This window comes from Arachis stenosperma, chromosome 3, assembly GCF_014773155.1.
Source record: "Arachis stenosperma cultivar V10309 chromosome 3, arast.V10309.gnm1.PFL2, whole genome shotgun sequence".
NCBI classification, from domain to species: Eukaryota; Viridiplantae; Streptophyta; class Magnoliopsida; order Fabales; family Fabaceae; genus Arachis; species Arachis stenosperma.
In genome coordinates, this window is record NC_080379.1 from 7693045 (window position 1) to 7710378 (window position 17334).

General features: G+C 28.9%; 1 protein-coding gene across 1 annotated transcript; it reads right to left on the bottom strand.

The window, feature by feature from the left end:
• Positions 1–533: 533 nt before the first annotated feature.
• Positions 534–2409, bottom strand: LOC130965436 (uncharacterized). Its single transcript, XM_057890198.1, has 2 exons — positions 1553–2409; positions 534–987 (listed from the first exon to the last, which is right to left on the bottom strand). Exons 1-2 carry the CDS (start codon positions 2407–2409, stop codon positions 534–536), a joined length of 1311 nt encoding a protein of 436 aa, XP_057746181.1.
• Positions 2410–17334: the final 14925 nt, after the last annotated feature.

The window sequence follows — 17334 nt, forward strand, 5'->3', positions numbered from 1 at the left end:
TTTTTCGCAGAAAATACATTTTCTGTCAGAAAGACCTACTGAGTCCAAAAATCACTTTTAGATCCTCAAATTCTCACTCTAACTTTTCGGGATCTAACTTGAGCAATATAATCACTTAATTAATCGGTTGATTAGTTACAGTTCTTACAACTATTAGATATGTATTATGAAGTCATTTAATGTGTTATATCAACAAATTTTGATATCGTTAGCAATAAAAGTGATAGAAGAACCAAAATAACTAACTTAAAATCTTTGAAAACAAATTTGATTTCAAAAAAAAAAAAGAATTTTTGAGAACTAATTTAAAAAATAAATAATTTTTTGAAGAGTAATTTAACCATTTACTCTAACTTTTCTGATGCATATTTTCTGTATATCATTCCAAAAAAAAGGTCAACTCTTTTAAGTATCTATTTCTTTTGTTTTCCATACCTACAGCACACACATGCAATAAGACAATTCTCTTAATGTAAAATTTACAATAAACAAGATATCCAATTATCCATTGTTGTTGTGCTTCTTTTGAGTTTCTAACCCCACCATTGATGTACAGCTACACCTTTATCCCTCAAGTTTCCATAGAGTGCCAAACACTCCCAATAAGCCCTACGACTTCTATTATTCTCTTGTTTTTTATGTGGCCTGCACTCCAAGAAAAGCTCATCTACCAGCCCAATAGTATCTCTTTTTATCAACTCTTCCACCACTTCTGCCTCTGCCTTCATCACCACGAATTCTTCATCCTTCACATTCTTCCGCATCCAATCTGACATTTCTATTTGTGGCACCTCTTTCGTTGACGCCTCTTCTGCTGTAATTATTTTGATATTTATGTTGTACATTTCGAAGTTCTTGTTTCTTGTTGGATAATTCTTCTTAAACCAATCACTTTTTCTTTCTCCTTCTTTCTCCGCCAATCCCACATCAATGAAAACTCTACGAGGATAACTCTCCAAGGAATCACCCATCAAATCTGGAAGATATCTGTTAAATATTTATGAAATTAGTGCAAACTGCATGCATTCCCTATGATAGGTATATACATTCTAATAATTAGCTAGACAATGAATTTAAGGTAAAAAGAAAGTAGTAAAGATATCATTTTTTTCTTGTTTTCAATTTTTTAAAAGAATAAATTTTATTGAAGCACATTTAAATTTTAAAAATTATTATTATTATAAACAAATTATTTTTTTAAATGACAAAATAACTAATTCATCTTACATTATTATTGAAATTATTAAAAAAATTTAAAAGTAATAAAAATATATGTTAGGAATTAAAGTAATTAGATTAATCTAAAATTTTTAAAAATATTTAAAAAATAATAAAAAATAGATTAAAGTAGTTTAAAATTTTTTGTTTCATACTTTTTAATTATTGTTAAAATAAATGAGTAATTTCAAATGTAATAAATAAACATGTACCTATAGATGTTACATATATAAAATTAAAAAAAATTCTATAAAATTATAAATAATAAATTAAATAAAATAAATTTGTATTATTATCTTTTGATCAATTGTCTAAAATTAAGTGTTTTACTTACTTAACGCGTCTCAAATATTGTCTTGATTTTCCCGATGAGGCTCTTGGAGGCTCTAACAAGACATCTTCAAGGTTTCGCAGTGCAGCTTTCTTTGCGTCAGAGGAGTAGCCAAAAAGCTTTCTAGGTGCAGCCACCATTAGCGGTGGCTGATCATGATGATCAAGTTCTTCCTTTTTTATCATGGCCACAGCAATGAGATTCAAGCGCCTCAGATAAACCATCTTGTAGTTGGAAGGCTTATAGAGTTTCCCCGAGGGGTTATCGCGGGCCAGAAAGGCGACAACCCCATCAACTTTCAATGTCCTGTCGATGAACTTTGAAGCCGCCGGGAAATCTGTGGTGAAAACAAAGTCCACACTGTTGTCGATTACGTTCTTCTGCTTCTCCAAATCACTCAACAAAACAAGTTCCATGTTGTAATCAGAAACAATGCTAGGCCCTATTCCTGGGTCCGCATTGTTATCATTGGTCATGAAAATTGCATTGCGCTGGGTAGGTTTCTTGAGCCCTTCATTTGTAAGGTCATGGAAAAGAACACCCAATAGCTGCTCTATGTTGACCGAATCGTAGCTAACTTGCTGCTTATCAATAGATTTGGTAAGCAGATCCTTCTGTTCAGTTTCTTTATAAGAGATTTTCTCAAATGTGAAGTAAGACGATCTCATGATGCTATTCAAGGTGGCAAATGCGAATATCATGAGGAACAAACAAAAAACAATCTTCATGAACTTGGAACTTGGGATGAGCCTATTGATAAAGTAACGTGGGCTTTTAGGCAAATGCTTGATAATGCTTTTCTTGAAGTTGACATAGTGTTTTGATTTCAATGCAATGCCACCGATGAGTTCGAACGCCATATTTATGATATGACGATTGAGACAATTAATAGATAGAATAAATGAATAGAATAATGTTTAAGACGACAAAGGTATAAGAAGAAGTATAATTAAAAAACAGAATATTTTGAGAAAGAGAGTGGAGGAGCTAGTCACAAGAAAATATGGGTTCTAGCGAGTGCAGAATCTAGCAGCGGTATGGTTTCCACCTACAAGTGAGAGACGGTTGATCTGCAAGGTAGACCACATTCTAATCAATTCTCTCATTCGCTGTATCTCCATTATTTTTTTTACCAAGATCGATGACTAGCGCCAATTTATTAACATCATCTCATGAATCTGTGATTATGATGATTTTTGTAACAACATAATCTTATTTTGTTGTCTTTTTATCATCTAATCACAGATGCATGAATGACAAGAGAGCAGATCAGAGCAGTTTTTGTGATCTCTCTCTTCTCTCTTTTTTGTCTAACTCTCTATGTAATTATTTGATTTATTATTTTGTGAAAGGTGTGAGTTTTGGTGGAATGAAGAGGGAGAGGTTATATAGATCCACTAGGCTTATTATAGGAGGGTAGAAAAAAAAAGTATGAGAGGAATTCGCGACAACAGATTATTAGAAGAGCCTAAATTTGCAATTTGTGGGAGAAAAACACGGTTGAAGCAACGACAATGATGTTGCTCCATTCACTAATTTGTTAATTCATTATTTAATGAATTTAATTCTTTTTTTATTTTTATTTTATCTCCTATAGTTTATCAATTTTGATTTTATTTTAATACCATTTTGCTCCATCATATTGGTATGCATGTAAAAGATCAAAGTGTCTTGAAAGTGTGAATGCCCGCCCATCATGAGCATCAAGAAACTGTACTGTTCTCTGAAGTTCGGCTTCCTAAAACTCACCAATACAATTAGGGCTGGAAGTGAGTCGAACTGAGTCTAGCTAGACTAAGTTCAAACTCGACTCACAAAAATTGAACTTGATTCACGGCTCGATTTATTAACAATCGAACCTATTTCTTAAGCACAAACTCGACTTACCGAAAGTTCACGAATTAGCTCGAACTCATGAGGTGACTCAAATAATAGAAATATAAATATATAATCTATAATTCTATATCAATAAATTATAACTTATATATTTTAAAAAATATTTAAAACGATCAATTTTATATATTGTTATCTAAGAATAAATTATAAATTTTTTATTTATGTCATACATCAAAATTATATGTAAAAAATAAATATAAACTTTTAAATGATTAAGATTATTAATATATATAATTATATAGTACTATTTTATATGTATATATATAATATTAAAAATATATATTAAATGTATATAAAATATGTGTATTAATAATTATATATATATATATATATATATAATCGAGTCAGCTCATGAGCTAATGAGTTGAACCTATCTAAGCTCAAACTCAGCTTATTTAATTTATGAGCTTAATTCTAAGCTTAAACTTGGCTCACTAACTCACGAGTTTAACTTATCGAACTATTAACGAGTGAAGTTTAAACTAGCTCATGAGGTGGCTTAACTCACTTCCAGCCTTAAATGCAATATATTGTGTATTAAGTTAGTACGAAAGTAAATGTCAATTTATGGACGGGTTTACTACCGTTACTATTATGATGAATATACTTTATGGTTGTGATGATGGGTTGGCACTTCAAGCATCATGCTTAATTGCTTATTGCCACTCGCGTTAACCATGCATGTGTCCACACCATGCCATATTGCCATTCCATCTACTCTATTCTTGGCTTTTCTTTTTGTTTCTAGGGTTCTACCTTTCAATTTCAACTCCTATACATAAACCTTAATTCAAAATTTGGACTCTCATGCGAACAAGATTAGAAAATTCATCAAAATTATATTCTTGTAACACTCTATCACACAAATTTTCACCCTATAATCATAAACCAAAGACAATAAAGTATCACTACAATTTCATACAATAGTATATAATTTAGAGAAATATTACAAACTAAAAATGCGATAAAGAGAACAGAAGATCAATGAATAAAACAAAAAAAAAACAAAATACGAAGCAGTCACATACGATAACTAAAACACGACGGCACGATTAAAAACAAAGTGTATAAAACCTTGCAAAAGTTCCAGAATATATAAAGTAATAGATATAAGAAAGACAAAATAGATAAGCACATATATATAGGGTCAATTTACGGTATAGATTTAAATTGATACAGATTTACAAATTTTCTGTGCAAATAAATATGAGATCGACACGTTGCTCATTTGTTACGGGGCTTGTTTCATGCTTAGCATTAGGGGTGGCTGAGCTGTTAGCCAAGGGTATTTGTATGCATAAACTGGTGCTGGATCTGTAGAGGTGGGCTTTGGGAACCAACAATGGGAAGAAAAAAAAGGACAAGCAATGTCGGGCTGCATCTATGGAGGGTGATCAATTGAGGAAGATGTGATCCCCAAAAACGAAGACCTAGGTTTCAGTGAGAGGGATACAGCAGCTGAAGGTATTGATGTGGTGGTGATTCACAACTGGAAACCCTCGACGATTGAGATTGCAGTGTCGTGTCTTATCCGGCGTTGAATGCGTCTAACCGTCCACCATTTCATCGCAGGCCGGATCGGAAGCTGGTGCTGTTCTAGTTGGGGCCTCATCACATGTATGAATTTGGTTGTTTTTGTTCTGTTGGATTATGTTGTATTCAAAACGGTGTATTACGATTCTTGCTTTACATGGTTCGAGCATTGGGTGTAGTGAATTAATTAGAATCCATAAATTTATTGAAAAATTTCCTTTCGATGTTTTTGGTCTTGGAAGTTGCTTAGGATCACGAGTAGCCGATTTATCCGTCTCTGTATTTGTGAACTTTACTTTCCTCATCACACCACTTTCAATCAGACTTCGGTGTCCACTTTTCGTGAACATTTCACTTGATTCAGACTTTCTTGCTTTTGAATTTCTATCACTAGTATGCCTACTTGTTTCAGCTAACCTTAATACTGAATGCTGGTAGTAATAGACTTATGGGGTTCATTTACACTTGCTTAGTCTGGCTCAAATTTCGTATCCCTCTTTCTATTTTTATGTGTAACGTTGTAGTGTTCCTTTCATATCATAGATAGTCATTATATATATATATATATATATATATATATATATATATATATATATATATATATATATATATATATATATATATATATATATATATGTGTGTGTGTGTGTGTGTGTGTGTGTGTGTGTGTGAATTTTGACAATATAAAACCTTTGTTGATAGGAATTGCAAATGAACTAATATTTAGCATGTAATACACATTGGATTAAGTTATTTGCTATGGGATTGGTGTATGTTTGTATGCAGCATGTGCAATGCCATGCTTTAACTTGCTACTGTTGATCAAACGCTTGTTGCATGGTTGACTACTGGAAAATATGCTATTCAAACTCTTCTTTTTTGTACTTTAACCGCAGGAACGAGAACTCATTTTTGTTCCAACTCCTTTGCTGACAAGATTAATGCTAGTCGTATATATCAAGATTGTAATACCTTTTTCTCCTTGGCTGAATTAACCACGGCATAGGGAGACCCCGCCTACTAAATTTTCAATATCTCTGAACTTTCAGACCTATCAGGTGACAAAGGTAGTTAAAGAGTGTTATGACAAAGGCGCAAAGTGATGAGTAAGGTGAGAATGGGAGTATAAAATGCTTCAAGGTATTCTTTTATGGATTCGGCAACATCGGTAGTTTGAAAATGAAATTAGAATAAAAAAGAAGTTAACTGTGTTAGGGTTTAGGGTGTTTATATGACATTGGTGTACATGTTTGTAGATGAGAAGTGTGAGATCGTAGATCCTATGAGGAAACGCTTGATTAATCCCGAAACTGTAGAGTCCTACAAAGAAACAAGTAATGTTCGAATATTTATGTTATTTCTTTTTGAAAGAAAACATTTCTTATACCAGTTCTGTGATATTGTGTGGCTGCCATTCCTTTTTTGTTTCGGTTCTTATCATAATGTCAATTAAGTCAATTAATGTTGTTGTTCTTCACTGTTTTGACCTTTTAGAATTTTCTTGAATGGCTCAACTGAACTATTCATTCAGGTAGAGAATATAAAAAGAGAACAAAGATAGCGGGAATGCTCAAACACAGGGGTGGTTTTTCATGGTAGCTACACACTGTCCCAAGTTTGGATAGAACTATATGTAAGCTTAACTTGATCTTGTGACTTTGTTGATGAGTTCCCCAGTCATAATAATGTGCGTTAAATTTGGAGTAGTATTTGACAACAGTAGTTTGATGTGTATTTAGTTATACAAATATTTGACCAGCTGTCAGTCATCAATGTTTAAAAATATAAGTTAAAAGTATATTGTTAAATTATTAAACTAAAAAAGTTAAATTAATAACTAAAAATAATAATAAAAAATAATAAATTCTATAAATCCTCTAACATTTTATGACATGTGTGTGCACGTATATAATGTAAGTTTTCACGTTTTTAAAGCCCTAGAAAATTAGAGAAAAAATAACTAGCATTTATAATTTTTTTTGGTAAGATAATGGGACCAAAGCCCAACACAAAAAGAAAAGAAACTAACTAATTTGACTAGTGGGTCTGAAAACTCTCCAATCTTGTTATGAGAATCTCTAAATTTGGCTCAAATTTATCAATAAAGCTATATCTAAATGTTTTATTCAAACTATGCTTAACCATTCAGTCAGCACAGGTGTTGTCTCCCCTAAGAATATGCAGAACTCTAACTTTCTAGGATTAATGCAGAACTCTAGCATTTATAATTTAATTAAATAATAATAAATTTGTGTTTAATTAGTTACTAGCTTTTCAAGTGGACATCACAAAAATATCCAACACAAGTATGACCAATGCTTGTGCATTCCAAAAAAAAAAAAATTAAGTAGTGTTCCTTAGAAAATAACTTATACTATTGGAAGATGTTCACGTATTCCACAGTACGACTTTAGAATTTTTCTGTTCCAATCAATTTTACCATCAAGATTTAATGTTAAAAATGAAACCGGTCCTGATTTAGTAGAAATAATTTGGTGTGGACAGCAATTAAAAGAGCTTCATAGTGGTCAAGCAACCGTTTGACTCTTGCATCGGTGGATAATGATCCAACATTTTCTTTTTGTCCCTGTCAGCTATAATGTAACTTTATGTTGGCCTATAAAGATGAGCCGAGCTGAGAATTTATTGGACTATTTAGTCCATTCTACTAAAATAAGCTTGTTATTTATTATTAGTATATATTTTGGTAGATCGTATGGGATAATAAATAAAATTATATAAAAAAATTTATTAAAAAATTAAATAAAATATATATAGTAATTATTATAAATATTTTATAAAGTTATAATTAAAATTAAATTTTTAAAATTTTTAATATTAAAATATTAAAAATAATTAGTATTTGTCTTAATCAATTTGAGTTTGTTGAGTGATCATCTCACTCGTCCGCTTAAACAATTTTAGGAGTTAGAATCTCGCTTTGTGTGTATAGCAATCTATTGACTAGCAGTAAACCCTTAATCAATGGAGCATCAATACGTGGTTAGACTTGGCAGGAGTATCCAAATACGCGGATACCCGAGCCGTCCATACCCGGTTGGGGAGAGTAATAACTTGACCCGAGTTAGGGCAGATTTTGCTTAGGACAATGCATGGTCGAGTTTAGGATGTACCTGTCCCGAATATATACATATAAATACTTTTTAGAAATTAGGATTTGCCTCATATCACATATTCAATGATTCACATATTCAGTCCATACTTTATAGCCATGCAAGAGAAACTTAGTCATCCTCATCCAAAATCTTCTTCTTCTCGGCTTCTCCACAAAAAACTTCATAGCTCTTGAATTAATTACTTTTAAAAAATTTATATCCTAAAATTATTTTATTTCTTTAAAAATCTTTTAAACATACAATGGTTCAATGAGAGGTTGAGTATTGAGAATTGAATATAATGGTTTTAGGGCAAATGGCAATATTAAGCCAGCTTGCATGAGAATTTACGTGATTAAGCCAAACAAAAAAATGAGACATAGATCAACCAAAAGCATATCTCTATATAATTCGAATCAAACCCTTTCGAACTAAAAAGTTTAGTAATTCGAATCAAACACGTTCGAATTAGTGAGGGAGTTTGTAGTGTGAATAGTTCGAATCACACTGATTCGAACCATGCAAGGTGAAGTTCGAATCACCTCGATTCGAATTACATGGTGAGGAATTCTGATTACAGTTCGAATGTATCTGATTCGAATTAAGAAGCCCCAGACATTTATAAATATGGTGTGAACGTGAATTGAGTTCATTTGAGTGAGACTAAATGGCTAGTGAGAAGAGTTTGTAGTGTTGGTACATTACAAAGGGACAATTAAGAGAAAAACACGATCTGGTGTGAAGTTTATTGATAAGGATCCTCTTAATATTTGTATGAGACCTACGACGAGATTCAATGACTTCGTGAATTCTATAATAGTGTGTGTAATTCGAATCAGTCTGATTCGAATTAGTACTTGTGTGCGTGTGTGTAATTCGAATCAATGTGATTCGAATTACTATGAATTTGTAATTCGAATTGCACTAATTCGAACTGTATAGAAATGTGCTTTTGGTGGAACCTTGTAACGTTTTTCATTTTGGCTGAATTGTGAAATTAGTGTATGCTATTGACTTATTTCGGCGTTTTGCCTATATTTTTAAATTTATATTTTCAATAAAAAGATATACTTAGTTCTATCAATCCTAAATAATTTTATATTCACTATTATTTATCTATCTAAATAATTATAACATTGATAGAATATTGCTTTTAGATGCAAAAAATTTAAAATATATTTATTCTATTTCAAAAATTATTATTCATATTTAATTTAGGATTTCAACAAATATGACAAAAAATATTACATTTTTTAGTCAAAAAATAAAATATCTATAAATATATTTTTGTGCTTTAGCTTTAGATTTTTTAAAAAATTTGACAAGTTAATAGAATAAAATCATATTTCTATAACATATATAAGAATGTATATTAAACATAAATAAACCATGTTCGGTGTAATAAGAACAAATATATAAGATAAAGTAAAATTTAGAAAAATAAAAACCAATAAATTATTAAACGAAAGAAATATAAATAGAAGAGAAACAAAATTATTAGACAGAAGAGAAATAATTTAATAAATTTTATGTGTGTATAAAAGAGAAATAAAAAGAAAATATACAATACCTTGTTTAATTTAGCAAGATTTATCAAAATAAACACATAGAATAAAAGAATAAAAATAATAATAAAAAAACTAAATATCTGAATTAATATCAAAATAAAAAGTAATAAAATAATGATAATCTATCATAATCTTAATATTTTAATATAATTAATTAATAACAATATAATTATTCTACCATAATCTTAATCTAATCTTTTAATATAATTGATTCTAATAAGTAATCAAATAAATTGAATATAAATATGTCTAATCTATTCGTATAAAAAAATAGTAGATTTTTCTACAATTAAACATTATATATATATATATATATTGGGGATTAAACATCACTTTAAAATGAGATTATTACTAATGACATATAAATATTAAAATTGTATTAATGCATTAATTGAAATACATTATTAGAATAAAAAGTTGCAAGAATTAAAATAACTAAAATTCATTAAATTTAATTAGTTAAATTAACATAAAATAAAAAAGACATAATTAATCAGATTAAATATATTAAAAAATATTACTAAGCAAAACAAATGCCCCAATAATTATATTACTAATTTAAAAAAAAATCAATTCAATCCATTCAAATTTTTATTTAAAATAGATAATCAAAGATCACTAATTAATAAAAATGAATGGAATATAATAAAGAATAATTTTGGTAGTATAAATAATTAAATTAAATTATTATATACAATTTTTACTTTTTACCTTATTATAATTTAAGTTAATATTAATGGTAAAAAACTAATTTTAAATAGCCCCAATTTATATTTTATAACATAATTAAAACATAATTCATATTTTTTTATTTTGTGGTTAATCAATATTTTTTAATTTTTTTTATTAAGTCTTCTGTATTTTATGATTAATAAATTTTCTCTACAAAATATAAATTTATGATGAATTATTACAATTATAATTAATTAAGAAAAAAATTATAAAAAAATCAAATAAAAGATAAGAAATAGAGTAAAATTTTATCAATTGTTCTAGAAATTCTAAAAATTTATATCTTATTATATAATCAATTTTGTTACTCACCTCAACTTCATTATCTCTTTGTATTAAAAAAAGTATATAATGTCATACTTATTTCAAAAAAAATGAAGCTCTTCAAATACACAGTATAATGTATAATTTAAGAATATTAAGATAAAAAATATCTAAAATTTTATAATAGTATTTGAAATTTTCAATGACCATAATACAAAGAGTTTAAATCTACTAAATGAAATTAATAGTTATCTTTTGCACATTTTATTTAAATTTAAATTTTAAAATTTAATTTATATTTTTTTAATATAAATTATTTTTGACAAAAAATAAAAAAAATTATTAGACCAAAAAAATATTTTATCAAAGAATTATTATAAAAAAATAAAAAAAATAATAAAAATATTAATAATAATAAAAAGTAAAATTCATATTACAAAATTGTTAAAAAAATAATAAAATTCGTATTAATAATAATAATGCTAAAAAATAATAAGAGAGAACAGCATTCATTTTTCATTTTTCTACTAATAATAATAATAAATTCGTATTAATAATAGTGCCTAACTTTCATTTTTCCATGCTTTTCAACTCTAATAATCTGACCCCAATTGGATACGAATGAAGTGTCAGGACGGTTTTAATTTCTCAATGAAACCGGCTTTATCACATGGCACAAGTCTAGACAAACCAATAAAATATAATCTCCCCGGTACAGCTGACCAATATGGTCATTTCAGAACTATATTATTGATTGAAATAGTCATTCATTCCTTTGTTAAAGGACAAAAGTTACAAGCATACCTGGTAGTGCTAAGAACATTGCTGTTCCATATAGTACATTGGAACAGGTGATAACTTTCCTATACTATTACAAGTAACAAACATATTAACATGTTTTGTGCTTTTTATTTTTTTTATAATCTTAAAAAAAATATATTAACATGATTTGTAGGTTACTTTTTAAATATAAACTATTGATATAAAATATATAGCAATATTATATGATTAATAAAAATTTTTATTTTTTATTAATATTTAAACAACAAATATATTTTTATATTAAATTATAAATTTTAAATCTTAAATTTAATAATATAAAAATAAACTGTTAGTCATTTCTCAAAATATAATAAGTGAAAATTTCTTATTTGATTAATTAACAAAAGGTAAAATACTCTTTATTTAACAAAGAGTGTTAACAATAAGTCAACAAGAATCTATATATTATAACACAATAATATAAAAAAAAATACAATAATTATTTTTTTTTGTTGGGTTAAAATAAATTACATTTTAAATTTTCATTGGCTAATTGTAAATAATTGTTTTTTATTGAAAAAAAGTTAAACTCAAAACGGGCCAAACCATCTACCATGAAATGGCGACAATGGGGAAGAAACCCGAAAAGTGAGGGCCTTAATGTCCTTCAACAACGACGCATGGCCCCCGAATTGGCCCCTTATATAGAATAATAAATAAATAAATAAATAAATTAGGTCCGTTATTCACTGTTTTCATTAGCTGGCTCTCCCCTCCAACTACCACGCACGCCAGACAAGTTTGTAGAGTTCTGTCAAGCTTGTTTTCAGAAATCAACAGTTTGCCACTTGTCAATATATCCTTCGATTATAACTGGTTTATATATATATATATATATACAATAATCAAAATGAAAACTAATCACAGAGTTTAAGGCCGATTAGTCAAAAGATACAATAGAATTTAAGTTAAAAATAAATTTTTACATTCTATCTTTTAAAGATTTCAAAATAAAAGCCTCTAAGACAAATACAACAAAAGTGAGAGGTAACTACAACAAAAAACAAAAGTAAAACTTGAGTCATCATCCGCTCTGTCACCTTTCGCAAAAATCACTAAGATGGGTTGTAATTTGCATTTGAAAAATAACAAATATATATGGTATGAGAACCAAAGATTCACATTATGGTAACAGTGCTCAATAAATAAGACATAAGGTTTTAGAAAGTCAAAGACAATCCTAAAATTTTTCACCACATACAAAATATTAAAAAATTTACAATACATTTTAACTTAGGAATTTTCTACTCTAACAGTTACCACGCACTGTCCCACAGCCTTTGTCAACTTATCCTCCATGTACCAAATGACGGACCCATAAAATTTTAAAAGTGGGAGTAAAAATATGTATACTAAAATAAATTTTGTTGAACATTATTAATTATATGGAGATATAAAAATTAAAAAGAGTTAATAAATACTTTCATTCTTAAAATATTATTCATTATATATATTTATAAAAATTATTTCTAAAATTTGGACTTAAAATATTTTAATTAAATTATAGATAACTTGTTATCCTAAATTAATTTTATTTTTATTTATTTTTATACACATTTAATAATAAAGACTAAATTAATTAGCACATTAACACCTAATGGTATACTAGTGTTTATAATTTGAAACTAAAATTATATATAAATATTAGAAAAATTAAATATCTATATAAAAAGTATGTTTATATAAAATAATAGAAACTTAATTTATATATTTTTTAAAAATAATTAAATTTGTTATATATTTTTTAATTTAATTTTAATATAATGTCAAATAAAAAATTTTATGTATTTATTTAATTATGTATTGTAATTAAAATATTTTATTATTATTATTTTTAAAAAAAATATATTCAAAATTCATAAATTAATTCATTTATTTAAAAAATATATATGCAACTACATATAATAAAATAAAAGATAAAAAAGTAATACAGATGAATAAATTGAGAATAAAATAAAATATATAAAGCTATGAAGAGAATGAAAAATTAGATTAATACCTAAATTATAATAGTTTGAATTAAAATTTACAATTAAAAATATCAAAAAGAAAAACAATAAAATTGAAAGATACATAAAGAGCTATATAAAAAAACAAGAAAAATTTGAAATTTATCTTTTGGCGAAAAGAAGATGATCACTAGATCAGAAATAGAAAGAGAAGGTTGAAAATACGAAACTAAGAAGAGGGTTTAAAAGAATAAAGAAATGTCAACACAAGAACTAAATTTGATTAGGTTAACTAATAGTCAAAATGATAGAAAGATAAAAAAGTAAATTTGAGGCTTTAGCCAATTGAATTTAGTTTATTTGTAATAAAACCATTTAAAATTTGAAGTGGGGGCATATAACACATTATATATAACTATAATTAAAAAAAATTGAAAACATAGTGGCGGCAAGTGCCCCTTATTGTTGTTATTGAGTTTGTGCCTGCATGTACCGAACCTCCTCAATCTCTGTAAAAAATACAATTAAATGCAGACAAGTAAAATACAAGTAGATTGTATATACAGCAAGTAACTCATCCAAACAAACACAATTAGGATTCATATGATGAATGTCTATCCTAATTGGCCATGATATCACTTGTTGATCAACTGCCAACCCGACACATCCCCTTGAGATGTCACCTTTCTGTCACGTATATAAATATGCACCCTGGTATATAGTGTCCTAGCTCACTGGTAACACCCCATCACCCTAAGCCTTACCTCTAGCCGTAAAACAAAGGATAGCAAAGTGCCACGACAGTTTTAATGCTTATAATATATAATACATATCCAAGAATTTATATAACTAGAAGCCCGGTGAAGAAATAAAGCGGAATTACAAAATGCAAAGCATTCACACATAATAACTAAATGCGTAGGTAAAAACATAACATGATATATATATATATATATATATATATATATATATATATATATATATATATATATATATATATATATATATATATATATATATATATATATATATATATATATATACCAAAAAGAGGATTAGTCACAGCCTGCGGAGTTTAGGTCGGCTAGTCAAACTGAAACATAAAAGAGTTTTAGAGGTTTAGAACAGCTTATATAACTTATCTCTCAAATCAAGCCTCTAAGACCATAAAGTATAGAATACAAAGGGTGAGAGAATAACTACAACAAAAGTAAAGCAGAATAATACCAAGGAAAAATCATATTCCGCTCTGTCACTACCACGTAACCACCAAAGTGGGTTATGACCTGCATCTGAAAAGTAACAATAGAATACGGTATGAGAACCGGAGGTTTTCAGTATGGTAACAGTTTCCAGTAATGTAAAATATAAGATTTTGGGACGGTAGAGGCAATCCTAGAACTTCACATCGATACAGAATATTCAAGTTTAAAATAAAAATAAATAACGTAAACCAAACACCATAAATAGGGTTATCTAAACTTAGAGGATTTCTAACTAATACTAATCACATCGTTGTATCTCACAGCCTTCGCCAACCTAACTTCCGTGCGATCCCATCGCCATCGCCTACCGAGCCTCCTCAATCACAACAGAAAACACAAGTAATGCAGACAAGTAAAGCACAAGTAAAGTACATGTACAGCAAGTTGGACAATTAGCAAGTAAACATGTGGTTCATTTAGGCATAACAGAAAATAAGCAAAGCAAACAAACAAGTAGAAGATGCATATGATGAATGCCTTTCCTATTGGCTCGTGATATCACTTATCAGTTCAAAATGCCAACCCAACACATCTCTGGGAATGTTGCTTTTCTTCCACGTTATCAATCATAACTTCATCCTAGGAATATAGTGCCCTGCACACTCTTGCAGTAGAGAAATCTGCCACGCCAAGGATATAGGCCTTGCACACTATCTTTCAATATCCATCACCCATCATTTCTTTCTAAATTTTCATCTCATCATAACCATTATCAACTTTCTATTTCATCATAATCATTCTCCTTTCTCAAAATCTCCTCAAAGACATACTTCACAATTCAACATATACTAATTTCGTCCACAACCTTCTATAACCTAAGTCATCGGCTCTAAATTCATACTGAATTTCACTAATTTGATTCACATACTATCTTTATCAATCTTAGGGGCTAATTACTAGTTAGCAATCTTAACTTGTAGATAAAGAAGTTTGGAAAGTTAGAGAACCCTTGAAAAGTGAAGAAAAATCATTTTTCAACAAAACAGGGTCTGTGTGTACGCACGCCCAAGTGTGTATATGCACACTTCAAAATTTGGACCATTCTACGTATGCAAGCATAGCCACATACGCATGAAGGCCTGGTAGAGACGCACGCCCACGTATGGGGGGTGCCCGCGTACGCATGTACCTCAGGTTGCAGAAAAATGTCAAGTTGCAGAAATTTCAATTTTAAACACCAAACTTTAAACGTTCATAACTTTCTCTACAAAACTCAATTTTCCTCAAACTTTATATCATTTTAAAGCTCTTGAGATCACCTTTAATTTAAAATAATTTTCAACCAATTTCAAAAATAGAAGTTCAAGTTATGATCTATCAAAATTCACCCAAAATTAAGTTTTATACAAAAATATCAAAGTTCTCTAATTTCCAAATTCCATAACCAAAATAAACCAAAGCATACCCAATTTCAATAAAAAACACTACCACATACTACACGTTACCATTTTATTTCACTTCAATCAACTCAACATCCATTTAACTCAATCTTTCTACCATAATTCAACAAAAAATCATAATTAATAAATCAATATCTCAACCTTAACAATTTTCACACAATTAACTCTTGATTAGCCTCATTCACCACCATTCAATATTAACACCAACCAAAATATTAAAAACCCAATATCATCATCAATATTAATCACCACCCATCAAAATCAAATTTAACATCAATATTCATCATATTTCATATATCACATATTCTAACACTCCTTGTCATCCTCCTCATCATCAAACATAATTTCACATATAATTAATCATACACAACCATCATTCAATCCTATCTTAAGATTAATTAGCCTAAGTGTCCAGAAATGTTACATATTACATAAAAAAACCGAAACCATACCTTGGCCGATTCCCAATATACACCAAACACTGAAACAAAGCCACCAAACTCGATCCAAAAGCCTCAAACCAACTCCAACAAACACCAAAACTCAATCTAACATCATAAAATATACTAACATCAAACCTAGGGTTCACAAAAATAACTAAACAGAAGAGTTTAGTGAGACCTTATCTTATCCAATAGCATTAGGAACAAAACACAATAATATTCCAATGCTAAATCACCCCTAAACAAACAAAATCACAAAATCTACTCAGAAATCAAGCATAAAAATGCAAAATCAATTAGGGTAGAAAATTGGAGCAGGAGATGCGAGTTCTTACCAGCAAAGTTTAGTTAGAAATGACGGGCTCGGCGAGAGTAACGTGTGCCCATAAACGTCTCGTCAATCGGAGCTCCGTAGCTCAAGTTATGGCCAAATGAAGGAGGAGATGAATAATGAAATCTAATTCTCTCTTCCTCTCTTCACTTTAGTGCCCCCTTTCTTTGTTTCTAGGGTAAAATAAACTGAATGCTCATTAATTGGCACTTATATATGTTGAGCTTAGGTCCAACTCGGGTCCAGTCCAACTCGTTAGTATTTTAGGTCTGTTTGGCCCATTTTTGGTTAAAACCTTGAAGATGAGCCCGATTTTCAATTTTAAATTATTTTTGTCCTTTCAAAACAATAAATTCAATTGTCAAAAATTTATTTTTCTGAATACGTGGTACCAATCAGACTAGAGCCGATACTGCCAGCTTAAGTGTCGGTATGCATTTTTACAAAAATTTTTCGTAAAAGATAC

Excerpts from the sequence above, each read along its gene's own strand:
- LOC130965436 (XM_057890198.1), bottom strand. The coding sequence starts at position 2,409 with ATGGCGTTCGAACTCATCGGTGGCATTGCATTGAAATCAAAACACTAT. Across the intron at positions 988-1,552 it reads CAATATTTGAGACGCGTTAA|ATATCTTCCAGATTTGATGG; the intron begins GTAAGTAAAACA and ends AATATTTAACAG.